Source organism: Drosophila virilis, unplaced genomic scaffold (assembly GCF_030788295.1).
Source record: "Drosophila virilis strain 15010-1051.87 unplaced genomic scaffold, Dvir_AGI_RSII-ME tig00001317, whole genome shotgun sequence".
Classification (NCBI taxonomy): Eukaryota; Metazoa; Arthropoda; class Insecta; order Diptera; family Drosophilidae; genus Drosophila; species Drosophila virilis.
In genome coordinates, this window is record NW_027212833.1 from 91860 (window position 1) to 119599 (window position 27740).

At 35.1% G+C, this 27740-nt stretch overlaps 1 protein-coding gene across 2 annotated transcripts in view; it reads right to left on the minus strand.

Moving 5' to 3' along the window:
* Positions 1-1749: 1749 nt before the first annotated feature.
* Positions 1750-27740, minus strand: part of LOC26530365 (proline-, glutamic acid- and leucine-rich protein 1) — a 40875-nt gene continuing 14884 nt past the window's right edge. Inside the window, exons 5-8 of one of the 2 annotated variants that reach the window (XM_015169303.3) lie at positions 17742-17849; positions 3817-3961; positions 3572-3760; positions 1750-2459 (exon numbers count right to left, since the gene is read on the minus strand). In XM_015169303.3, the coding sequence (XP_015024789.1) occupies positions 1776-2459; positions 3572-3760; positions 3817-3961; positions 17742-17849 (1126 nt within the window). In that variant the 3' untranslated portion in view covers positions 1750-1775. The remainder of the gene's footprint in view (positions 2460-3571; positions 3761-3816; positions 3962-17741; positions 17850-27740) is intronic. The other variant, XR_011417165.1, reaches the window with a different exon arrangement.

Consider the following 27740-nt stretch of genomic DNA (forward strand, 5'->3'; position numbering starts at 1 on the left):
ACACCTGTGATAATGGTATAGAAACCAGCCAAAATTGTAAGTGATGTTATTTGTAACGCAACCTTAGACATCGTGAGGTCCAAACACCATCTGATGGCAACTGAGAATATTTTATTTCTTGTCGGAAGGCTGTAATTGAAGAAGTTTTTAAGAAAAATTGGAGGTTCACCAAACGCAACTCTAGCAACTTTCTGATTTGTTAAACTTTAACGCGGACAAAACAATCATTTGCGTTATCCAGCAACGGCTAGGTACAATGAAGCAGTGAGCATTCTTAGAGTATTATCATGACATTAAAAGAAAACGTCGCTACTAATAAATTAAACAGAAAGCTTATTCTGTGTCGCACCCAGGGGTTGCGACAAGGTAGCTCTCAGAGTTGTTCATCAGAAAACTTTGAGGAATTCGCACAGCGTTTCTTCAAAAAAAAATTCTGCGTTTTCATGGAAATCAGCTATAAGTAAAAGTAAGTAAGTATAAGCTAAAGTAAAAGTAATCAGGCTTAGCATAATAATGTATCGAGTCCGTCGAGAAAAGTCAATGTGCAAATACAACAGAATCAAGGCAAAAGGTAGAAAGTGAGCCACATTTCCCTGGGCGTATCAAATTTTGAGGGTCGAATCTGCCAAAACATCAGTCAACGTATATAAAAAAAAAATCGCACAATTTTTTAGGGAGACTGCAACAGTACATCACGCGCACAGTAGCATGACTAAGTGTTTAATTATTAATAGACACGGGAACCTATAAGAATATCATGAGACCATTGCCAGTACTCGCATATTTGTGTCCTGTTTAAAGTATACGAAGATCGAACAAAAATGCAGGATACACGTTTTCATGGGAGTCAATTTATTAAAAAAATGCAAAAGGTAAAATCGATACGGCCTTGGTTCCGAACATAGATAGACATGCAAACATCAGACAGCATACTTGCGGGATTTTATAGTGGTAATACCCTAGCAGTCACAAATTCCGTCTTGACGTCCTATTCGACGTCCTCCGAACTAACGGCACGCGACACCTAAGCTCGTTGTTTACTTACAGAAAGCGTCGCCCACTGCCGATCGCAGCCACCTGGAACCCATTACGATTGCCTTAGACATGGTAATTACCATCAACAACCACCCGGTTACGATAAACGTCGACAATAGCCCAGAGGTAGTTGTTACGGACACTATTCTTGCGACCTCAGTGTTGGTAAATGGCACCAAGTTCATCAGGAGCAAATGCCCTGGAGTCGTACCCACGTCGTTGCTAGACATTACCAAACACGGTCCAGTATTCAGTCTCCATCTTCTACTGTGGCTAAACGAGCATGTCATCCAGCAGAAGACGACGTTGCTTCTTGCTTCATTAATCATTTTTGTGTACATCGACAGCCCAATCATAATCTAGCAATGCATACGCAAAAGGCGGGAAACCCAAGAGATACAGGAGGTGATGGCAACATTTGTCTCGGCCGAGGAGGCCCACGTAGTGCAACTGGGTAGACAGCTTTGTTGAAACTGTCCGCAGACTCTAGCAACAGCTATTATCTATTATCTATAGTATTAAGTTCAGTTTTAACATCCACTAGTGCACGTATGTGTGGTGCAATAAACATCTCGTCACCTAAATAGTTCTTTATTTTATTGTCCGCTATCAATCAACAGTCAATAATACTACCGCTAACGCGCAGCTAATTATTAATGTACACTCTCCTTTCACCAGGAAAACCAAGTGTTATTTCATATATATATACTCAAATTAAAATGTGCTTAATATTTTTTTTTTTATTTAAATTCATCAACAAAAGCGTTCTTTAACTCAGCAATAAAATCATCATCATCATGGTATTTATTGAGCTTCACATCATTTGCAATGCGGTCCGCATTATTGTCCTGATGAAAATCGTCTGCAAACGATTTTGAACACACTTTTATTATTTTACCGTCATCATGGGTAGTTGGTAAAATGTCATTGAATGCTGCATTATTCGTATTGTTTTCATTTTCACCATGCGTATTGTCTGCAGTTTCATCATTATTTTCTTGAATCTGAAGGGACGTAAGATTATTTTCTGATTTATTTATTTGGATATTTGCATAAGTGTCCTTATTTTGTTGAGTGTTTATTGGATTTTCATAAACAAATTTTGAATAATGTTGTATACTGTCTTGTGTATCCACCTTCAAATTAATGTTTTCTCTCTGAGGGTGTACTGTTTTTTCAACTGAAGCGATCAATGATTTATAGCTAACGCGTAAATCAGAGCTTGGATCCTTTTTTAAAGATTCTTGAAGTACGTACAAAATGATGTCCGCCGGAACATGGCAGGGAATATTCCTCAATTTAAAGAAGATAAATAATGTCTTGTATAGCTCAAGGCGGCAGTCCCACTCCTTGTAAGGATTTTGTATTCTCATACTATTCTCAAATATTTGAACACTAATTTCCAATAAATTAGTTAAGATAACCTGTAAATAAAAAATCATATTTGTAAATTTTTATTTACTTTAAAATGTACATTTTCGTTTGCTTGATCTCTTTTGCACGATAATATCGTACGTGAACTCTTATTGATTAGATTTGTGTATGCATAGCGAGTCGGTCGATTGCGCTTGCAAATATTTTTTGTGCCTTCAGTTTTTAAAAAATCAATGGTCACTTTATTTAACGTAATATTACATATAAAATTAACTAAAAAATGTTTCATATTCTCGCGCCGTTGATGACACACAAGATTTTATCCAACCACTGCGTCATTGGCATGCTTACTTTTCTATAAACATGATTTAGCAAGGAATGGGCAAAACATCTTCATACTTATTACAGTAACATTTTATTAAGCATTATGTAAGCATTAAGTATTTTTAAAACACAAGAAATAAAATGCTTCATAATCGTGAAAAACGTCTGAATTAAACTTTTTTGTGCCCCATCCAAATCGGCTTTAAAAATCATATTCAGAGATTTCTTTGAAAATTCATTTGTGACATGTTTCACACTTTGCTCAAAATGTACTCTTTTTGAATTATAAATGCGGGTCACAGTTTGAATTGGCAATGTTTCGGGTGTTAACTCATTCGCAAAATTTCATGCTTCAGAGTTTTCGAAAAATGCACGGCGCCTCAAAGGAAAGTGCGGGTCAACGATTTAAAAGTTTCGTCCGATTGGTCTTTAATTTACTTTCAAAGCCCTTCTAAAGAGCCCTTCTGCAAGTTCCATTCGCAGCTGTGGTAAATTGGCGGAAAGCAGTTGTATGACAGTTTCTCTTTTACTATCCGATCAACTTCACAATCATGAATAGTCTTAGACGTGTTTACGACTTTTCGCAAAAAAAAAAAAAACAGTACTTGGTTGATAAATGCGATCTCACTAATTAAGAAAGCAATACTCTAAAACTAAATGAATACGTGCTTCAGTGATTCAGGGTAATACCCGCTAGTTTAGTATATTTCCTTTATAACTTTACCTTACGTGTATTAACTGCAAGAAAAATCAAAATCATAACTCAGATGTATTATATAATTTTCAAGTTTTTGTTTTCGAAAATTACATTATACTTTTGTAATTATAAATTGCTTACCTTTAAAAGTTGCGGCTTTAATAGAAAACCAACTGCCTCAAGAACTTTTTGAATGCATTGTAAGGCTTGCTTACAAAGAGAACCTTTGTTTTTATTCATAATAGATCCGCTTTCAAAATATGGCTCCGATATTATGTGATTGTTCTTTTTACATTTTCTTTTGGGGGAATTTTTTTGTTGAAATATGGACTACAATGTTAAAAGCTTTTAAATTGTAAAAACCAAATAAAAATACTTATATTTACCAGCAAATAAATATCTGTTCGACGTATTATTATATCTTCCAATAGATCATTAACAAAATATTCTGCTATTAAATCGCATCCGCTTCCTTCAGCAAAAGTAGAAAGCCAAGAAGTTGTTACTTTGTATATCTGTATGCGTAAGTTACTAGAAGAAATATAAGTAATTAACATACTAGTGTTTGGTCAAAATAGCTTAATATACAAAAAAAAAAAAAAACAAGTAAGAGGTTCTAGTCGGGAGCTCCCTACTAGGGGATACCCTGAACCCTCTTCTTCCAACATCAAATATATATATATATATTCTATTTTAAAAACTATATGTCAAGTTTGGTGACTCTAGGTCTTATTATTTACCAAAATTGCTCAAAAAACAGGATATCGATATCGATTTTTATCGATTGCTTGGAAACGGAGTAAGTTATCGATTATTGGCAACAAACTCGATCTGCGCAGACACTAGGAGCACTTACATCTCTAGTCTCTAGCTCTTATAGGTTCTGAGATCATTCTGTTCATACGTACAAGATCAAGAATGTATATACTTTATGGAGTCGGAGATGCTTCCTTTTGCCTGTTACATACATTTGGATTTTGCACCAATACAATATACCCTTATACCCACTTTTAATGAGTTCAGGGTATAAAAATGGTTCAAAAGAGAACTTAATTTTCAACCGATCTTTCCAATGGCTGTATATTGTATTCCGTTATTGATACAAATTTACATATGTATGGGAAGGTTAGTGAATTCACAAATCCGATTTAGGTCAAGAGATTTTCATAATCGAAAATGTTTATTACACCAGAACTTATTTTCCGACAGATGGCCCTTGCCAAATTTGGCCGTCATATCTTGATAAACAGCAAGGTGTTCCATATAAGCACCTACTTTCAAACGATGGGAGCTACATGGCTTAGGGGTACGATCCGGCAATGGGAAGACGGACCTTTGCAAAGCTTCATAAATATAACTAGAAAACCAAGAGATTAGTTCGTAGATAACTTGATGTAAAATACATACATACAAATGGGAGATGCGTCCTTCTATGCGTTACACATTTTATGACAAATTTATTATACCTTTTACAAGAGTATAAAAAGATTGTGTAGAAAAACAGAATAATCCTATACGTTGCTAATTTATTGACAATATTTTAATACCCTCTATATGGGTGTTGATAGTAATTCGATCTTCTGCATATGCGGGCTGATTGGCTGTCTTCTGCACATGCTCAGTGACCGCTGATGAACAACACGAGGCACTAAGTTACTATTCTCACATGCTGCTGTCGCGCCCCAGTGCTTCATAATTTTTTTAGAGAACATTATAAATTCGTTAATAAGAACAAACATACCAATCCAGACGATCAGGTATTATATAACAATACCTAACAATCGGTATCGTTAAATTTATACAAACGTTAAAGATAAAAATTTGTTTTTACTACTAATGTTGTACTCGTAACTGCCATCAACGGATTACTTGTAATCGCCTAATACTCTACAGCCATAGTTAATATAAGATCTGAATCGAAAAATTACGAAACTCACATATCAACACATTCACACAACACATGCTGTGAATTGTGTTGATTCTACGTATATCAGAAAAATTGATATAGAGAAATTCTCTCCTTTTGTGAAAGCTGTCACGGGCTATGCCAATGTCTTCTTGACTAATTTCTGTGTTTCTGAACCGATCTTAAAGAAAATCTTGAGTAATTCTTACTGGGGCATAGAATATCCACATGTTCGCAACAGAGGCTTATAGCCTCTGTCCACTGAACACATTTCTGACCCATTTCAGAAAATGTCACATTTTTGACAAATGTGTGAAATGCGCCCTGTACGTTTCCCCACAAGAAAAAGCATTTCACACATCTTTCAAAAAAGGATGATTCTTTAGAAATGTGTATATTCGCCACGAAGATTTCGTGTGTTTTGCGATGATTAATCGAGATTTCTATCGATGTTGTGAAAAATGGTAAAGTATCAAAAAGATAAACAGCTGATATATCAACGAAGGCAAGCGGAAAGCGGTTTTTAAAATTTAAACATGGCGAAATCTCAAAAAAAAGATTACCTAAAATGGACCCCTTACTTCGGCAGCGCAATTTTTGAGTTTTGGAAGAAAAATTTTGCGGCGCCTATGTAAATTAAAGAAAATCGATCAGCTGTTTTTTAAAGAAGCGGTAGAACACCAATATGGGAATTTTAAAAATTGGACATTTCTTAAACCTGTGGACAGAGGCTATTAAAAGTGTGGCCTCAGACGGACACAACATTGTTAGATCTGCTCGGACATTGACGCTTAATAAAAAATATATGTATGAATGCTATATATATTTGCATAAGAACCCATATACTAAATTTCCAATGAGTAAGAAACAACGTATTTTTTCCTATTTTCTAAAAGGAGGATCTGGCATTTCGATCAATACTGGGCTATTTTTCGATAAACAAGATAATTTAACATAACCTGATTGTAAAGAGAAAGAGAAAGTTCTCAGTTGAGAGTGATTGACGTGTTTTACTTGTGCTCCAAGATTTTTATATATTTTTGCGCTTTAATCCTGCTTTTTATTTCAAAATTTTGCATTTTTCGGTGCTTTATTTAAAAATCTGTTAATTATTGCATTTATAAAACGCGGCGTCAGTTCCGTGTTGTTGTTATTGCCTGTTTTGATTCTTTTGCTTTGGTGTTCCCCTGTGCATACACTTGTTTGTGCGTGTGTTCGCTTCGCTGCATACTTTCTGCTTGTGCATCGCGCTCTCGCAAATTTTTTCTATTGCTTTTCGCTCCAAACAATTTTGTTGTGTACAAATAATTGTTTTTTGAGTGTTTACTTGCTCTATCTTGTGCACCGTTTTCGTTTTGTCTGCGCTCTCGCTCTGCCAAGAAGGGCTGCGGTGGCTTGCATCGACAAGCAAATTGATTTCTCCAGAATGTATAATTCTGTATAATTCTGTGAGAAATCAATTCTTAAAATTAAATAATGTGGCTAAGCAGCTCTCGAGTAATTTTGACTCGAGTTTCGAGTTGCTTGGCAAATAAAAATTTGAGTCCCCAACCAATCGTCGGTTGGAGCCTCAACTTTTGCAATTGCCCTCTACGTCTGTTCAGACACCTACGACTTTCTTGTCCCTTCCTAGCAACTTGGATGTATCTCCAATGTTGTCTTTATCGCCTTCTCCAAGCGACTGTCCAATTACTCCTGTTTCAACCCCTGTACTAGTCCCAGTAGAGCCCGTACCTGATCCCGTCCCATTTAATCAAACTGCTTCAGCCCCGTCAGCTCCTGGCCGCAAAAGTAGACCTGCGCGCAATCTTGCCCAGATTGTTAAAAACAATCATTGTGCCTCTTTAGCTCCTCCAACTTCTGTATTACCTACAGCCCCATCAGTGCCTACTGTAACGGTAGTTGCCCCTCGTAGGCATGTGTCTCGACTTTCGTCGGACACCACTTCTGAGTCATTGGCAGCCTATATTGCTAGCAAATCTTCTGCTAGCGTGTCAATAACCAAATTTAATTTCTCCACCCCTCGTGAAATATCATCATTCAAAATAAATGTTTCTCATGATATGTTCCCAATCATTTGTGATCCCAAATTTTGGCCTCCACACATGATTGTTCACGAGTTTAAGCCTAAAAAGCGTAACCAGCCTGCCACCCTTCCAGTCCCTTCAATACAGGGTGCCATTTCTGCCCAAAAAACTAGCTTCAAATGTCGGAGGTCTCATTTCAAAGCTTAAAAATCTTTACATGGCCAGCAGTTCCTTCGTTTCGGATATAATAGCATTTTCAGAAACATGGTTAAACTCAACCATATCTCATTTTGAGATTTTACCGAATAACTTTATTTTGTATAGAAATGATCGGCCGACTCGAGGTGGTGGGGTGTTAATTGCCGTTAAAGCCACCAGCCTGAACTATTCTGTTTTAGTACGCCTACTGAGGCCGAGATTGTCTCAGTTAAGGTGTCTTTTCCTACACGGAATTTCTATGTAACATGCTCATATGTCCCACCTTCTTCTGATAATCAAGTTTATATGAATCATATTACTTGTATTAAAGAAGTTTCTTCACACGTGCGTGATAATGACCTATTAATGGTGTTGCGTGATTTTAATTTGCCGAACATCTCTTGGTCATTATTCACTGCTGAAAATTATCTAGTGCCCTCAGCACGGCACGATTTTATAGACTGCGTGCTTGATCTTTCGTTGTTTCAAATCAATTCAATTTCTAATCATATGAACCTTGACCTTGTGTTTGTTAACGACTACCTTATTTCTAATGTGTCGAGGTCCCCTCCTTTATCTCTTCCTGAGGATGTCTATCATTCTACTTTAGAGATTGCAATGCTAAATTGTAATCCTTTCATTTCGTGCTCATCAGCCAATAGCCCCCGCTATTGTTTTCGCAAAGAAAATTATTCTTTGCTGAATCAGCTTATTTATGCAACTGATTGGTCTTTCTTATATGACTCAGTTGATATGAATACAGCCATTAATTTTTTTATTACACCCTAAACTCCCTCTTAAATGTGTGTATTCCTAAGTCAGCTCCTTCGACTACTTTTTCAAAACCACCCTGGTTTACTCCCAGATTATCACATCTAAAAAATGTAAAATCCAAATATTTTAAGAAGTTTAAGAAGTCTGCTTTGTGTACAGACTTGGCTAAATAGCCAAGTCCATAGTCCATGGATTCCATAGCCAAGTCGAACTTCTTTCTTCTTAAATCTCAATGCTATGAGAATTATCTAACTCGTTGTAAAAGGCAATTCGCCCAAAATCCGAGACAGTTTTATAATTTTGAAACTTGAAGCGTAAATCTTCAAGTTTGTCATCTTCTTTCTCTCTTAGGATGGATAAAGCTAGCAATGACACTGATTCTGCTAACCTCTTTGCTAATTTTTTCCAATCAACTTACTCTTCAGCCTGTCCTAATACTAATTCTTACCCTTATACTATTTCTTCCGATAGTTCTATACCTCCCCTCATTATTACACACTCCTCTCTCCTGTTAGTTATACACTCTTTAAAATCTTCTTACTCTCCTGGGCCGGACAATATTTCTAGTTCTCTACTCAAGGAGTGTAGTTCTTCCCTTTTTTATCCATTGCTAAAGCTTTTTAATCTATCCTTTGAAACTTCTGCCTTTCCATCTCTTTGGAATGAATCTTATATCATTCCTCTTCACAAGAAACAGGGGCACAAAATTACAGGGGCATTGCAACACTGTCCGCTATCCCTAAATTATTTGAAAAACTAATCACTTCGAATTTGCAGCATTTCTGCAAATCAGTTGTTTCCCCTGTTCAACATGGATTTATAAAGAATCGGTCGACTACGACCAATCTGCTTGAGTTTACTTCCTTGGTAAATGATGCTTTCCTTTCGAAAATGCAAACTGATCTCATTTACGCCGACTTCAGTAAGGCGTTTGACTCTGTGCACCATGACATTTTACTTTTTAAACTTGACCGAATAGGTTTCCCTCCGTCTCTTTTGCTTTGGATTAATTCTTATTTAAAAAGTAGGACCCAAAGAGTAATGCTGAGGCTGACTACCTCTAAACGGGTTCACGTTACTTCTGGTGTTCCTCAAGGTAGTCATCTTGGACCTTTACTCTTTACTCTTTTTATAAATGATCTTTCCTCTGTTATATCACATGTCCGTGTACTCATGTATGCGGACGGTGTCAAACTTCTTCTATCATACACTAACCCCTACATCATTCTCCTCTACAAGACGATTTGAACGCTATGCAACTTTGGTGTTCGGCCAATCAATTGCATCTATATTGTTCAAAGTGTATGTTTATGACATTTAATCGTACTACACCTTATCTCGTCAGTTATACAATCGACAATATCCATTTGCAACGTATACTAACAGTTAAGGATCTAGGCGTTATTTTTGATTCTAAACTCTATTTCACTCTTCACATAAATACCATTGTTAATGAGGCAAAAGGTGTACTTGGATTCATTAAACGATGGTCTAAAGAGTTTAACGATCCTTTTATAACAAAACTTCTGTACATCTCTCTTGTTCGCCCTATCCTTGAATACTGCTCTTGCATCTGGTCTCCACAGTATAACAATAGCCAGGATCGTATTGAATCTGTTTATAAGCAATTTCTACTTTTTCCCTTACGAGGTTTAAATTGGGACCCTTATCTTCGGTTGCCATCCTACTCCAGCAGACTGGTTCTTCTTAATCTTCCGTCGTTAACCAACCGTAGGACAATTCTCGCTGTTGTCCTTCTACATAAGTTGATTATTGGCGACATGGATTCTCCTTTATTTGCTAGCGCGTCTTCAATTCTCTGTTCCGGTTAGACCAACCAGATATTATCGCCCCTTATTACTATCTACGTGCACAACAGACTACGCTATGCACAATCCTTTTCGCGTGCTATGTAAAAATTATAATAGTTTGCTGATGCAAACGTGATCGTTTTCTCTACCGAACTGTCTCTACCCCTAATAAAATCGTTGGCTGAAAAATTTCCCCCACGGGTCGGTGATTTCCCATTACTTTTCTCTTTGTCCTATCTACTTTACACTCTTTATCTAAATTGCATTGCTCTACTTTATTAACAATCTTCTTACTTTCTTTTTTCCTATTTATTGTATTTTCTTTATTAATATAGCAAATTAAGATTATTTTTAATTTTACTTAAGATCACTTTTTTCCTACTTACAACCATAGATGTAGGCTCTAATAGCGTCACTGACAAAATTAGCTGTGAAATGGGGCACAGCTGGGCGGACTGGCAAATAAAACACCTCCATCGGTCGGTGATGCTATTTAGAAAATTGTATTCTTCAACTAGGCTTTTAGCATATAATTCTATTGTATAATCCATTGAATAATGTGGAAGACACTCGTTTAGTCGACCATTAATAAATAAATAAATAAATAAAATCACTGAGAATACTGATGTAATCTAATGCCTGTACTAAATATTAAGATTGAGAACACTCATGATGAGTTTTTATTAAAAAACTAACAATTGAAAACATATAATACAAGCTCCTAAGAACATAAATAAAGACCCTGAACACTATTCTAACGACTGCTGCACACACTCTAGGTTAATATTATTTTAGTTTGTACATTTTAGCTCAAATTGTTCCCATTATCACACGAGAGAATCTTGGGAAAATCGCGAAAAAAAATATATATATATAAATAATATATATTGATGGCTCTGGCGACCTTTCCATATTTCAATATTTATTTGTTGGCTGGCTCGAGGTCCGTGTTTGTTAAAACAAACAATGAAAAACAATTTTATTCAATTCTCTTCCGATATATTTCGGTTGCACATCGGCAAACCGTCTTCAGGGCACTAACACCAAGATACAAAAAACAATTAACAATTATAATACAATAAATTAAACATTATTTCGAACATTTTACATACATTATTTTACACGTCTGCGCTTTTTGACGTGGAGATTGTTACTGAGGTTGTTTGACTGTTTAAGAGGTGTCTGTACAAGTGAGCGCAATTTTCTGTGTCTGTCTTGTAGTTTAGTCGTTTGTAGGTTGGTGTGTTAATTATGTGTAGCATTTCCAATGTGTGTCGCTTGTTATAGTGTTGTTCTTGTTGTAAGATTGTTGTTTCATCAAAATTTGGTGTGTGGTTGCTTCTTATACAATGGGTCATAAGTGCTGTTTTCTGTATATTATTTTGATGTCTTAGTTTGAAGTCCGATTTATGTTGACTAATCCTTGTTTTTAGCTTCGATTTTGTTGTACCTATGTAGACACTATTGCACTTGTTGTTGTTATCCCCGCCACATGGTATTTGGTAAACGACGTTGCTTTTTTCGATCATCGGGATTTTCGACTTTATCTTGTTGAAGAATTTTTGTAATGTATTCGTCGGTTTGTGTGCTACTTTTATATCTTGTTTGTTATAACAGTCTGAGTTTGTGAGGCGTTCTGATAGTCGTGGTACATATATTAGTGATTTGTATATTTTAGCAGGTTCTGTTGGCTTTTTTCTTTCGATTTGTCGTCTTTTTAATAATGTTTTGATTATATTTGGGGGGAAGTCATTTTTGGTCAAAAGTTCTTTGATTTCATGTTCAATTTCTTTGTGGTATATTGTGTCCGATATTTTCATCATTCTATTCATACAGCCTAGTGCTGTATTGATTATCATACTCTTTGGGTGGTTTGAATTGAAGTTGAGTATTCGTCCGGAGGCTATGGGTTTCCTATACCACTTTATTTTGAGTGTGTTGTCCATTCTGCTTACATGGACCAAATGGACCAAATTAGAAGAGCACACGAATATACCGAAACAACTATTTATGGACATAGTTAGATTTTGCATACAGGAAAACAGATATTTCAAATACGAAGACAAAATATACACACAACTTAAGGGAATGCCAATGGGATCACCGGCTTCCCCAGTAATCGCAGATATATTAATGGAGGAACTGTTGGACAAGATTACAGATAAATTAAAAATAAAACCAAGACTCTTGACCAAATATGTAGATGACCTTTTTGCCATAACGAACAAAATAGACGTGGAAAATATTCTAAAAGAATTGAATTCCTTCCACAAACAGATAAAATTTACAATGGAATTAGAAAAGGACGGGAAATTACCATTTTTAGACTCTATTGTAAGCAGAATGGACAACACACTCAAAATAAAGTGGTATAGGAAACCCATAGCCTCCGGACGAATACTCAACTTCAATTCAAACCACCCAAAGAGTATGATAATCAATACAGCACTAGGCTGTATGAATAGAATGATGAAAATATCGGACACAATATACCACAAAGAAATTGAACATGAAATCAAAGAACTTTTGACCAAAAATGACTTCCCCCCAAATATAATCAAAACATTATTAAAAAGACGACAAATCGAAAGAAAAAAGCCAACAGAACCTGCTAAAATATACAAATCACTAATATATGTACCACGACTATCAGAACGCCTCACAAACTCAGACTGTTATAACAAACAAGATATAAAAGTAGCACACAAACCGACGAATACATTACAAAAATTCTTCAACAAGATAAAGTCGAAAATCCCGATGATCGAAAAAAGCAACGTCGTTTACCAAATACCATGTGGCGGGGATAACAACAACAAGTGCAATAGTGTCTACATAGGTACAACAAAATCGAAGCTAAAAACAAGGATTAGTCAACATAAATCGGACTTCAAACTAAGACATCAAAATAATATACAGAAAACAGCACTTATGACCCATTGTATAAGAAGCAACCACACACCAAATTTTGATGAAACAACAATCTTACAACAAGAACAACACTATAACAAGCGACACACATTGGAAATGCTACACATAATTAACACACCAACCTACAAACGACTAAACTACAAGACAGACACAGAAAATTGCGCTCACTTGTACAGACACCTCTTAAACAGTCAAACAACCTCAGTAACAATCTCCACGTCAAAAAGCGCAGACGTGTAAAATAATGTATGTAAAATGTTCGAAATAATGTTTAATTTATTGTATTATAATTGTTAATTGTTTTTTGTATCTTGGTGTTAGTGCCCTGAAGACGGTTTGCCGATGTGCAACCGAAATATATCGGAAGAGAATTGAATAAAATTGTTTTTCATTGTTTGTTTTAACAAACACGGACCTCGAGCCAGCCAACAAATAAATATAAATAATATATATATAAATAATAAATATTTCAATAAAACAATACGTATCTTTTCATTTACATTTTTTCATGTTGTTAAGTAAATGAATAACTGTTTCCACGATAGGTTTTGAACTCGTAATATACCGCGCTTCTTGCAACCTCCTCAACTAATCAACCTCACCAATAATTGAGTCGTTATGAGAAAAAAACGGATTAAAATAGCAGCACAGAAAACAATATAGTCGAAATTAACATCCTTTTGATAAAATTCAAGACGCGGATGAGTGTGTGTGTGCAATTGTCCCTCACTGCCCCAAATACGAGAAAACACGTTTTCCTTGTGTAACTTAACCGATCTTGATGCAATTTTCAAGTGTTTATTGTGCTAATGAATATTCGCATGTTCATAAAAAGACAATTGCGTTAAAATCGTAGTTTAAGTTGGTGGGGAGTTCAAATGTATTGTGGCTTATAAGCATTTTTAATTAGTTCCGGGTATATGGGTATACAAAAAAAGATCCCTCAATGGAATTCGAACACGCTAGAGGTCATGCTTCCTGCTACCAGCCCTATTTAACAGCCACACCAGGAATTGAGTCTTAATGTGAAAGATACGGGCTTAAGTAGCAACACAGAATATACAATCGCAATTTCAAACATGTTGATAGAATTCAAAGAAGACGCAAATGAATGTGTGTGTCTACATGTATAAAAATTCTTGCAACTCACGCTAGCTGCTACAAACACGAGGCTAGCCAAAGCACATATTTTTTGTGTTTCTTAACCGTTCTGATAATAAACTTTTTCATATCTATAACCTACTACATTCTTTTCAACCGATCTTTTCTATGGTAGCTACAGTATGTCAACAAATTGTTTTCACATTAGAAAAAAAATGATTTTTCGACTTTCTTAGGAAAAATAAAGTATTTACTAATAGAATTCATAAAAATAGTAATAGAAAGTAGAATGATGTGTGAGAAATATTTCAAAAACCAAAAATAGTTGGTTTTGCCGCTGTCAAACAATTGCTTACACAAAAATATTCTGCATTCCTCTGTGCGCTTATGCAGTGAATAACGGTAAATTTACAGTAACTTTGGCCTTCCACATGCTCTGTTCTACGAATTTGGCTTGTTATGAACTGAAAATTTTCGTTTGTTGCGCGTCAGAAATTATTTAGACACTTTAAAATGCCAGGCAAGAGATTATCGTTTGAGGTGGTCCAGTTAGTCTATTTTAATCACCAATTGGGTAAAAGTGCGCAGGAATTGTCAGAAATGTTTTCTGTAACCCGCAAGACCATTTATAATATTATAAATCGCGCTGAAAACGAGGGAAGATTGGAGCCAAAGAAAGCATCCGGTCGGAAGCAAAAAATAAATAAACGAGCGGAGCGCGTATTGGTAAGAAAACTGGACCAAAATCCGATGATTTCGACGAGAACTCTTGCAAGAGATCTTAAGGAAGAGTTGGATCTGGATGTATCCCACGAAACTGTACGTCAGGCAATACTACGACTTGAGTACAAATCAAGAGCTGCTCGCAAGAAATCAATGCTTTCTGATGTTAATGTTGGAAAGCGCTTGTCCAACAAGGGTGTGGCGTAAGCTCTTAACATCTTTAGAAAACCGAAACATCATTCCGACAGTCAAATTTGGCAAACTGTCCATAATGATTTGGGGGTGCATCTCAAGCCAAGGAGATTTGGCTTTTATTGAAAACACGATGGACGCACAACAATATTTAAGCATTTTAAAGAACCAGTTGAAAAGCAGGGCAAATAAATTTGGGTTTATAAACAATAATATGCCGAATTTTTAATTTTATTAGGACAACGACCCAAAGCACAAGGCGCATATGATACGCTTGTGGTTACTTTATAACTGCGGTAAAACCTTCGATACACCTGCGCAAAGTCCTGATCTCAATCCCATTGAAAATGTCTGGGCTTTGTTAAAGAAAAGAGTGGCTAAAAGGCATCCAAAGAACCGAACAGCACTGAAAACTGCTATAATAGAAGAGTGGCAGCAGTTGCCGAGCCATTATGATTTTAAAAAGCTTATTCATTCAATGAAAAAGCGCCTAAACGAAGTCATTAATACCAATGGTGGCCATACAAAATTATATATATAAGAAAAAGATGATTTTTCAGTGCCTTAAATTAATCTAATTATTACTTATGCCAAATGTGTAAACAATTGTTTGACAATGAAAAAACCGACTATTTTTTGTTTTTGTATTATTTCTTACATATCATTCTTCTTAAATACTATTTTTATGAATTCTATTAGTAAATACTATAAGTAACTATAATAAATTAAAAAAAAAATATTTACAATATTTGAAAGTATTTATTTTTGCTAAAAAAGTCGAAAAATCATTTTTTTTTTCTAATGTGAAAACAACTTCTTGACATACTGTATATGGCTTAGGCGATTGAGTAATATAGAGAAATGACTGAACTGACACTCTGAGCTTTTTTACTGTTTTAAAAACCACGAGACATAGATCGGTTTGGACCGCAAAAGCAAAATCAAACCCAAAAGAAAACTTCATTTACCATAGGAAGCAACAACAAATCACTTCCAAAACAACAGTGCGTACGATCAAAGGGTTACGCGCACGGGGCCCAACATCATATATTATGACATCATAATTTACAGAATTTTATTTCTTGTGATGTTTAGTATATATTTCTACCTTTATTACGTACATTGAAATAACTTATGAATGGGGTCTTTTATAATAATTTTTTGAATATGTAATAATTTTATATAAGAAATGATCGCACATAAAGAGCCTTGTACTGTGACGTCACATGCGCAACAGAGCGTTGCAATCTTCTTAAATTCATAGACTTCCCTTGGCTTGGCAGACACATACATATATGCAGATTTGCTAAACAACTATTTGGCGGGTCGCGGCATTGATACTCTTAATAAGAATGGTATATAATATATATATGTATATATATACAAAATTATATTTTTCATAGACATGGAATAAAAATGTATATATAAGAAGGTTTGTGCTATTTGGTACATAGTGAATAGTTAAAATATCCTATTTTGAAAATATGAAAAATGATAAAAATCTGCCGATCTGCTTGCAAGTTGAAAGCGAGTGAAGAAGTAGAACCCATGACTTTGCGAATTATAGGCATAGCACGGCTTAGAAACCACAACAATGAGTTAGAAGGGTGCAGAAGCTAAGATCATAGGCTGTAGCCTTAAACGAAAAGGAGTAGCATGGACAGAATTTGTTTGATTCGTTTGTTTTGATTATGGTTGTATTTGGTTCTTATGGAAAATGTTTTGAAGTTGTCATTGAATTGTGGGCATCAGCAGAAGTGTTTGAAATTTTTGTTTGCAACCTCTTTATCGCGCTGGAAGTATTTCTAAAAGGAGCTTTTGATTCAAACGCCTGCCGTTTCTCTTTATTACTCAATGGGCTTAGGCGTACGATCCGGCTGTCTGCAACATATGTACTGCCTGTAACAGATAGACGGACCAATAAAAAGCTTCAGTTAGCTTTAAACCTAAGTAATCTCTTAGAGACTACTTCACATAAAAACAGACAGGCTGACATTACTTTATCAACTCGGTTGCTGATATCGATCAAGAGTACATATACTGTATTTATAATATATATAAATATAGACGTGCATGAAGAAAATAAACTTTTTTAATTGGAGCAAAAGGTCCTATCTAAAAATAATCAGCAGGGTAATAATTAGTGATAAGCTGTAGGTTTGCGAAAATGTATATAACATGCAAAAAAAATATCATACCCTTATAGCATAATAATAAGCGATACAAGCGTGTCCGTTCAATCGAAAGCGTCGATTTAAAAAACTTATCTAGAGCAAAATTTTAGATGTTACTAATTTTTATTTCAAGTGATCAATAACTTGCCTGGTTTAGGTTATTTCCAATAATTTTACATATCTTATTTCCGCCCAATTAAAAAATGAATTTACGCGTGCTATCCTGAACTTGAACTTACATTTTACCTTTGGATTTCACCAAAGCCGAAAATACAACTTGCGTTCACACAATCTGAAACCACTTTTATTTCAAGAAACACGTGTAAAACTCGTTAAACCAAAATCGCTGAAAGAAGTTCTTACATACAACGTTGAAAACAGGTTTGAAATCGATCGGACGAAACTTAAAACTTCGTATTCTGAATCACATTCCTTATAAAACGAAATGAAGTATATAAAGTAAAAACTACTCACATTAACTGGATTGGAAATCCTTCCGGTGTTGACCATTTCGTTTTTTTCAAGGAGTCCAATAAAATACTTGATATTAATCGAAAATGCATTCTAAGATGAGTGTGGCAGCTAAATGGGGAGAAAAAAATGTTAAGTATTTTAAAGATTGATATGTGACAGAAAAGTAAAAATAACATTCTTTATTATTTTAAAATTATAAAAATGTATTGATAAATGAGGCCAAAGTCGATTTCATAGGGACATGTACCGGGTTTCCGGACCCGTAGTGTGTACAATTTATGTTCCATCTCAGTGGTGGCATTGCATCTAAGAACAGATGGAAATGAGTGCTGGTGATAAAGGCAATATTAACGCACATTGTGCAATTCACGATGGAAAGCCTTTAATGTACCCCAAAACAACATGCCCATACTATGGTCTGGCGAATTTGATCTATTGTTAAGTAAAGAGAGGGAGTAGGAGAGATCTCTTTAAATCAGCGAATAGGTCCAACCGAAATGACAGAAAAGGCAACAGCAAACAGCGCTTCCAACATCAAAAGGACTCCTCATACTTAGACACACCGATGATCACTCAAACGAGTTAAAACGGACAACATCGCATGAACAAAGACTCACAGCTCCATCGGATGTCTTCGTTTCAGACGCAGAGTGTGTGTGATACCACACGCAAGACGCAATACGCCGCCTATCAAGGGTCACCCCATGGTTAAGGTAAGGGACGCTATCAGTGTATACGATTCTACTTTTGTCCAACATCCGCCGGCGCGAACATCCGCCAGGCCGCAACGCAAAATTGGCGTTCTGGGTCTTGATATTGAGGAAGTCATTTTTAACATCTAAACACGCTTGAAGGCAGTCGTCGGGCTGCTGTTTGATGCCAAAACTTCTTGGGCTTTTAGGTAATCATCAATAAGGTTTATATTTAAAGGAACAAAACAAGGAAAATCATTAATTGGTAAACATTTGAAGGTCTCGAAATTTGCAATGGATATGGTCAAAAATAACTTGCCTGAAATCTTAGATACAGTAGAACAGACAAGGTATTATTTACGCTAATTAACAACTTCCAGTCTTAACAGAGGAAACTAAACGGTTTCTGACGGACTACAAGAATAAAAGGACGACTACAAGAATAAAAGGATAAATATATGAGGAGATTTACATACAAACCCAGCAACAGTAACACTACATAAGAAAAACAGTGAACATGATATATCCCCAGGGCGGTAACGTTGTGTAATGTTTTTAAAAAGAACGGAATTAACTGTACCCCTAGTCTTCAGTTAACTTGCAGTCGCGCAAGTTGTGTAAATACATATATGATATATGTAAACATAACTCCAAGCGCAAAACACATGTAAACAATTCGGTGGGTTTAAAAAATAAAATAATAAGCACAGCTATTTGTGATGACGCGAGGTAAGTGTCGTTTGAGTGTCATTGTTTCCAACTCACTGATAAAGCTATAGAAATAAAAAAAGCTGGCAAATGGTCAGAAATAACAGCCAGATAGATAATTGTTAAAAAGGCTCTAGTCGGGAGTTCCCAACTAGGGGATACCCCGCATCCATGCAACACCAAATGCAAAACGCGCCACCAGCGCGTGTGGTTTAGCAAAAATATAATGAAAAATAAAGAAAATACAAAATAAACAAGAGGTTTTAGTCAGGAATTCCCGATTAGGAAACATCCGGAAACGTCTTATTCCAACACCAAATAAATTTAACAAAAAGGTTCCCCGGTAGGGCTCGAACTCGCGACAGACCGCACCTCTTGCTATGCCTCTACTCAGCAGCCACACCAATAATTAAACACTTATGATAAAAAAGGAACTAAAGTAGCGTAACAGAAAATAGTCGCAATTATCATGCTGCTAGAATGCGAAGCATAGGCGCATGAATGTGTGTTTACATGTATACAGAAATTCTTAAAGCTGCTGCCCCATTCAATTGCGCAGTTGCATATAACTTTGGTTTTTTCTTAACCGATCTTTATGAAATTTTCTACAGTACATCTTATTGTATCATAGAATATTTGTGTATTTTAAAAAAGTCAATTGCAATTCAATTGTGGTTTAAATTGGTTGGCAGTAAAGTTTCATTACTTGATTTATAGCTCTGGCGTGGTAGCGGGGAGGTGGCGATAGGTATAAAATGAAAGATACTAGAGCCTTTTTAACATATATATAATAATCTAAAAGCAACATATCATGTTTGGTGGCTTATTATTTACCCAATTTGCTCAAAAAACAGGATGTCGATATGGATTGCCTGGAAACGGAGTAAGTTATCGATTATCGGAAACAAACTCGATCTGCGCAGGCACTAGGAGCACATACATCTAATATTTCAAGTCTCTAGCTCTTATAGGGTCTGAGATCATATACACGGACAGACGGACAGACAGACAGACAGACAGACAGACAGACAGACAGACAGACAGACAGACGGACACGGCTAGATCGACTAGGCTATTGGTGCTGATCAAGAATATATATACTTTATGGGGTCGGAGATGCTTCCTTCTGCTTGTTGCATACATTAAGAATTTACACAAATAAAAGTATATATATATATATAGTGAAATATCCATAGTCGCACCCACCCTTTAACATAAATTAGCACATAAGCATAAGCACAAGTATAAACATTTCTAATATTGTAAACAAAGAGCCTGGTGATAACATCGACATTGGTCAAGATCAAACTGTCCCCCTTTGGTAGACATAAACAATTCACCCTAAATATCACGCCACTGTCAATGTTCCCATCAGAGCACTATCCCACGCATAATTGCTGACGCAGCTCAAACTTCACTCAATTTTGACTCAAACTCTCTCAAAGCGAAGTTTGCTAAGCGACCGCAACAGTTAGATAAATCTGTTCATATTCGGGAAGCACATCTGAATGTACTCAACAAAAGTAGCCGTTTAGTGAAAATAATAAATTGAAATATATTTTTTTATAGTAACTTAACGTGTAAAACTTAATTGGCGCAGCCGGTCGGATACGTCGGGAAAAAGTAAAGATCGCTAAAGAATAATTAATTCCCAGATCTAATGCACAATCGCGACCGAAAGTGTTGTCGGAGTGTAATAAACATTTTCTCGAATACGTATCCGCACAAGAACCTTCGGGTCACTAGTAGCCTAATAACATTGACCGTTTGGGCAATAAAGCTACTACAGTTAATAACGACTGGCTTTGCATATCGTTTGATCCCTGCAATACGTTATTACTGGGTCTTTTTAAGACACACACAAAAAAAAAAAAAAAAAAAAATAAAAAACATTTAAACAATAATCCATCACAAACTATAATGTAAAAGAAACTGCAAAGAAGTAAAAGTGCATAATCAAAGAACAATAAAGTTCAAACCTACAAACTCAAAACTATTTAAAACAAAGAAAATCATCTAACGAAAAAAAAAGTGTATTACACCAAGATGACCATGGAATTATCAGAACAACACCTCAACCAGACCATTTCACAACTAAGACAAGTGCCAAGCTTTGCCGGATCAACGGATCATCTAAACGCCTTCATTAAAAGGATCGATTACATCCTACACCTTTATCCAACCAGAGATGTTAGACAACACAGTATCTTATACGGAGCCATCGAATGGCAAGTCACAGGAGATGCTCAGAGAATTTCAAAAAGGACAGCAGCCAACACTTGGCAGGAGCTGAGAAACGCATTGATTGAAGAATACAAAGTGCAGACACCATTTGAAGAACTCGTTCGACGATTATACAACACGAATTACCAAGGAAACGTCCGTAAGTTCATCGAGGATCTCGAAAATAAATCTTTTGTTGTATTAAATAAGTTAGCATTAGAAAATATACCTAGCAATATGACACTTTATACAAATGCTATGAATAACACAATCAAAGATGTTATTACAAAAAAATTACCAGATAGGCTTTTCATGATGTTAGCCAGATACGACATTACGTCGACACAAAAACTAAAGCAAGTAGCGTTACTGAAAAACCTAAAAATAATAATGTTCAGGGAAATCAAAATAACAATCGTAGGAACATGGGAAATTATCAGCAAAATGCTAACCCAACCACCAGTTCATGTGGTAATTCCAACACGAATCAGAGTTATCACGTACAAAATAGACAGTACAATAAGTCCGAAGACAATCAGAAAGCTCACCACAAGTTCCAACATAAATTAAGTCAAGGTAGATCCCAAAATCCTTTAAACTATCAAAATCAGTCCCATTCACGCTTGAATGCACCAAACCCTCCGACTAAACGTCAAAGAGATAGTAACAGTGGGCAGATGAAAATGGATACATCCGAAAATTTTCATCAACAAGCCTCGGAACAAACAGAAGAAATCCATTCATAAAATTGATTATGAATGACGAAGTTCTAAAATGTGTCATTGACACAGGTTCAACCATAAATCTAATGAAAACAAACAGCTTAAATTTTCCAGTTTACAACGAAACATTAAAGGCTCACACCATAAATGGTATTATTGAATTAAAACGAAGTATACGATTAGAAGCATGCAAAATTTGTCCGAGCAAACAAAAATTCTATATTCACGACTTCTCAGAGCATTATGATGTTCTGATTGGGAGAGAATACCTTGAAGCATGTCAAGCAAAAATAGACTATGCACAAGGATCCGTAACCTTAGTAGAATTTACCTTTTGTTTTAGATATAATGACAAAGAGGTCGAAGAGGACATGATCGCACAAGAGTGCCTTGATCCACCCTCAACAGAGGACAGACCATTTAACTTCGCTATTAATAACGAATTAATAGAAAACAATGAGTTTAGGCTAGAGCACCTTAACTCAGAAGAAAAAGAAAAAATTAAAAATGTTTTACATAAATTTCGTGAAATCCAGTACCATGAAGGTGACAATTTGACTTTCACTAGTACAATTAAACACAAAATTCTAACAAAACATGAAGACCCAATTTACAAGCGTCCATACAAATATACTCAAATATACGATGAGGAAGTAAATAAACAAATAAGCGATATGATAAAACAAAATAACATACGTAAATCCAAATCCCCTTACTGCTCACCAGTAATAATCGTTCCAAAGAAAAACGATGCATCTGGAAAGCAAAAGTTCCGGTTAGTCATAGATTACCGCAATCTCAATGAATTAACTATTAATGATAAATACCCTATCCCGATCATAAATGAAATATTAGACAAACTTGGAAAATGTCAATATTTCACAACCATTGATCTAGCCAAAGGCTTCCACCAAATCCAAATGGATCCTGGTTCAATACCCAAGACCGCATTTCCGACTAAACATGGCCATTACGAGTACACTCGCATGCCATTTGGACTTAAGAATGCACCTGCAACGTTCCAACGTTGTATGAACAATCTCTTAGAAGATTTAATTTTTAAGGATTTTCTGGTCTACTTAGACGACATTATTATTTTTTCCACTTCATTGGAGGAACACATTTTGTCGCTACAAAAGGTATTTAAGAAGCTTAGAGAAGCTAACTTTAAACTACAGTTGGATAAATGCGAGTTTATGAGAAAATAAACTGAATTTCTCGGTCACATCAGCAAAACTGAGGGTATAAAACCAAATCCCAACAAGATACAAGCAATTGTCAAATTCCCAATTCCAAAAACCCCAAAAGAAATTAAATCCTTTCTAGGATTATGTGGTTTCTATAGGAAATTTATACCAAATTTCGCTAATATAGTAAAAAGTAAAATTAACACTTAAATTAAAAAAGGGAGCAAAAATCAATATAAATGACAGAGAGTACGAACTAGCGTTTGAAAAGCTAAAATTACTAATAACATCCGACCCAATTTTAATATACCCTAACTTCGAAAAACCATTTTCATTAACTACAGACGCGAGTAATATGGCAATAGGGGCCGTCCTTTCGCAAGAGCATAAGCCTATATGCTATGCAAGTAGAACTCTTAACGAGCATGAGTTAAATTATTCAACGATTGATAAAGAATTATTAGCAATAATTTGAGCCACTAAATACTTTAGGTCCTATCTCTTTGATCGACAATTTGAAATCCTTAGTGATCACAGACCACTCGTCTGGCTAAATAACATGAAGAAACCTAACATGAAATTACAAAGATGGAAAATCAAGCTAAATGAGTTAAATTTCCAAATTAAATACGTCCCGAGAAAAGAAAAGAAAAATTGTGTGGCAGATGCTCTGTCCAGAATTTAATTAAGCGAATACTTCTTAGGCGAAGATACAATTAGCACAAGAGCAACAATACATAGTGCTCAAGAAGACAACAGTAACCATTTACAAATCACAGAAAGACCTCTTAATTATTATGATCGACAAATAGAATTTGAAAAAGGAACCGAGAACGAAACAAAAGTTACGAATTACTTTCACAAAACCAACATAAAAATTACGTACAAAGACATGACTAACGTGCATGCCAAAGAATTAATAAAAGAATTCTTATGCACAAAGAAAAGTGTGCTATACTTCCACAACGAAGCAGATTTTCCAATTTTTCAAGAAGCCTACTTAGAAATAATAAGTCCGAATAATTCAACAAAGGCAATGAAAACTAGTAAAAAATTAATAGACCTTCAAACATACGCAGAATTCAAAGAACTAATATTAAAAAAACACAAAGAATTATTACATCCAGGAATTGAAAAAACTCTCAATTGGTTCAAAGAAACCCACTATTTCCCAGATTATAAAAATTTAATTCAAAATCTAATAAATAAATGTGAGACTTGCAACATGGCAAAAACAGAACACAGGGATACAAAATTAACTTTCGAAATAACTCCGGAAATCGCTAATATCCGAGAAAAATATGTACTGGATTTTTACATAGTAGGATAGGATTTTTACAAGTAGAGACTGGTTAGAAACCAAACGAGCTATATTACAAGTGTTCAACCAAATGGGTAAACCCATCGAAATAAAAGCAGACAAAGACTGAGCTTTATGTGCACAGCTTTACAATTATGGCTTAAATCAGAAGCAGTAAATATTAATATAACCACTAGTAAAAATGGTATATCCGACTTAGAACGATTTCATAAGACAGTTAACGAAAAATTAAGAATCATTAACAGCGACTCAGATGTCGAAAATAAACTTACAAATTTTGAAACTATACTCTACACGTACAATCATAAAACAAAGCACAAAACGACTAACAGAACACCAGCGGACATATTCATATACGCAGGTACACCAGAGTATGACACTCAAGCTAATTAAGAAAAACTAATAAATAACCTCAACAAAAAACGAACAAATTATGAAATTGACACTAGATACAAACAATCACCATTAGTTAAATCAAAAACGACAACCCCGTTCAAGAAAACAGGAGAAATAAGACAAATCGACGACAAACATTTTGAGGCAGGAAGATAACACATTACAAAACCAAATTCAAAAAGAAAAAGAAGACTAATCAAAGCAAATATAACAATTACAGGTCAACAACAGACAGCGATAAAAACATACAAGCACCAGCTTAAATTAATTATTATAATATTACTATCAATGACAGTAAACCATATAAATTCACAAAGTATTGAAATTTACCGGTTAATATAACAAAAACCGAATAAACTTTTAACAATTTAATTGAACAAAGTAAAGAATTCAATAACCTTATACAAATCGAATACCTAGTAGAAAAATTAAACAGAGAAATAAACGGCGGAAAAATAGCCAAACGCGGTAAAAGAGGTTTAGTTAACATAGTAGGAACAGTATATAAATACTTATTTGGAACATTAGATCAAGAAGACAAAACAGAAATTGAACAAAAAATAAGCAACTTAGCAAAAAACAGCGTTCAGGTTAACGAATTAAATTACATAATGGAAGCTATAAACAAAGGAATAGAAATCATGAACGAACAAAAACTTCCACTTGGTTTAAATCAGATACAAGCGAAATACTGATAATATCCCATATTCCTCGAGAAATAATAAAAAGCCCGGTATTCGAAATAATTCCATACCCGGATGATAATAATAACATTTTGAGAGAAATAGCTCATGAAAAATATTTTACCCAAGAAAAAAAAGTTTAGAGCAAAGAAACAAAAAAATTAATTAATAATGAATATTTGACATGAATTTTAAACCAAATAACACCAGAATGTAGTTATACTAAAATTTTGCAAAATTTTTAAATCAACTACGTAGAACCAAATATAATTTTAACTTGGAATTTACCAAAAACTATATTAAATCATAATTGTAAAAATAACGAAATAACAATAGAAGGAAACAATATAATAAAAATCTTTAATTGTTCACTGCAAATTAATGAAATTTCAATTTCAAGCAATATGTTAGATTATACTCAAAGCATTTACGTAAGCAATGATGTTATCAAATTAGAACCACTTTCGTTTGCACAAACGAAACAAATTATAAATTAACATACACAATTTAACAATGTATTCCAGATAATTACAATAACCATATTTGTAATCATATTAATAAGTTTAACACTGTATTTGACATATAAGTTCAAAAGCATACCTAAGAACTGAATTAAAAAATATAAAAAACCCAAAGTAGAAGAAACACCTACAATAATAGGAGATACACCAATTGTAAATGAAGAAAATGTTACACTATATCCAAACTTAAACACCTGAGGACAGGCAATTTTCTAATGGTTGGGGGAGTGACATCTCCATAGTCGCACCCACCCTTTAACATAACTTAGCATATAAGCATAAGCACAAGTATAAACATTTCTAATATTGTAAACAAAGAGCCTGGTGATAACATCGACATTGGTCAAGATCAAACTGTCCCCCTTTGGTAGACATAAACAATTTACCCTAAATATCACGCCACTGTCAATGTTCCCATCAGAGCACCATCCCACACATAATTGCTGACGCAGCTCAAACTTCACTCAATTTTGACTCAAACTCTCTCAAAGCGAAGTTTGCTAAGCGACCGCAACAGTTAGATAAATCAGTTCATATTCGGGAAGCAAATCTGAATGTACTCAACAAAAGTAGCCGTTGCAGCATTACTGCAAATCAGTTCTTTCCCCTGTTCAACATGGATTCGTAAAGATATGGTCAACTACGACCAATCTGCTTAAGGCTACTTCCTGGTAAATTATGCTTTCCTTTCGATAATGTAAGCTGATGTCATTTACACTGACTTCAGTAAGGCGTTTGACTCTGTGCACCATGACATTTTACTTTTTAAACTTACCGACTAGGTTTCCCTCCGTCTCTTTGCTTTGGATTAATTCTCATTTAAGAGGTAGGACCCAAGGAGTATTGCTGAGGCTGGCTACCTCTAAACAGGTTCACGTTACTTCTGGTTCCTCAAGGTGGTCATCTTGGACCTTTACTCTTTGCTCTTTTAATAAATGATCTCCCCTCTGTTATATCACATACCCAAGAATTCGTGTATGTGAACGATGCGAAACTTATTCTATTATACACTAATCCCCTACAACATTCTCGTCTACAAGACGATTTGAACGCTATGTAACTTTGATGTTCGGCCAATCAATTGCATCTATATTGTTCAAAGTGTATGTTTATGACATTTAATCGTACTACACCTTATCTTGTCAGTTATACAATCGACAATATTAATTTGCAACGTATACTAACAGTTAAGGATCTAGGCGTTATTTTTGATTCTAAGCTCTGTTTCAATCTTCACGTAGATACCATCGTTAATTAGGCAGAAGGTCTATTTGGATTCATTAAACGATAGTATAAAAAGTTTAAAGATCCTTTCATAACGAAACTTCTGTACATCTCTTTTGTTCGCTATATCCTTGAATACTGCTCTTGTATCTAGGCTCCGCAGTATAACAATAGCCATGATCGTATTGAATCTGTTTATAAGCAATTTCTACTTTTTCCCTTACGAGGTTTAAATTGGGACCCTAATCTTCGATTGCCATCCTACTCCAGCAAGCTGTTTTTTCTTAATCTTTCGTCGTTAACCAACCGTAGGACGATTCTC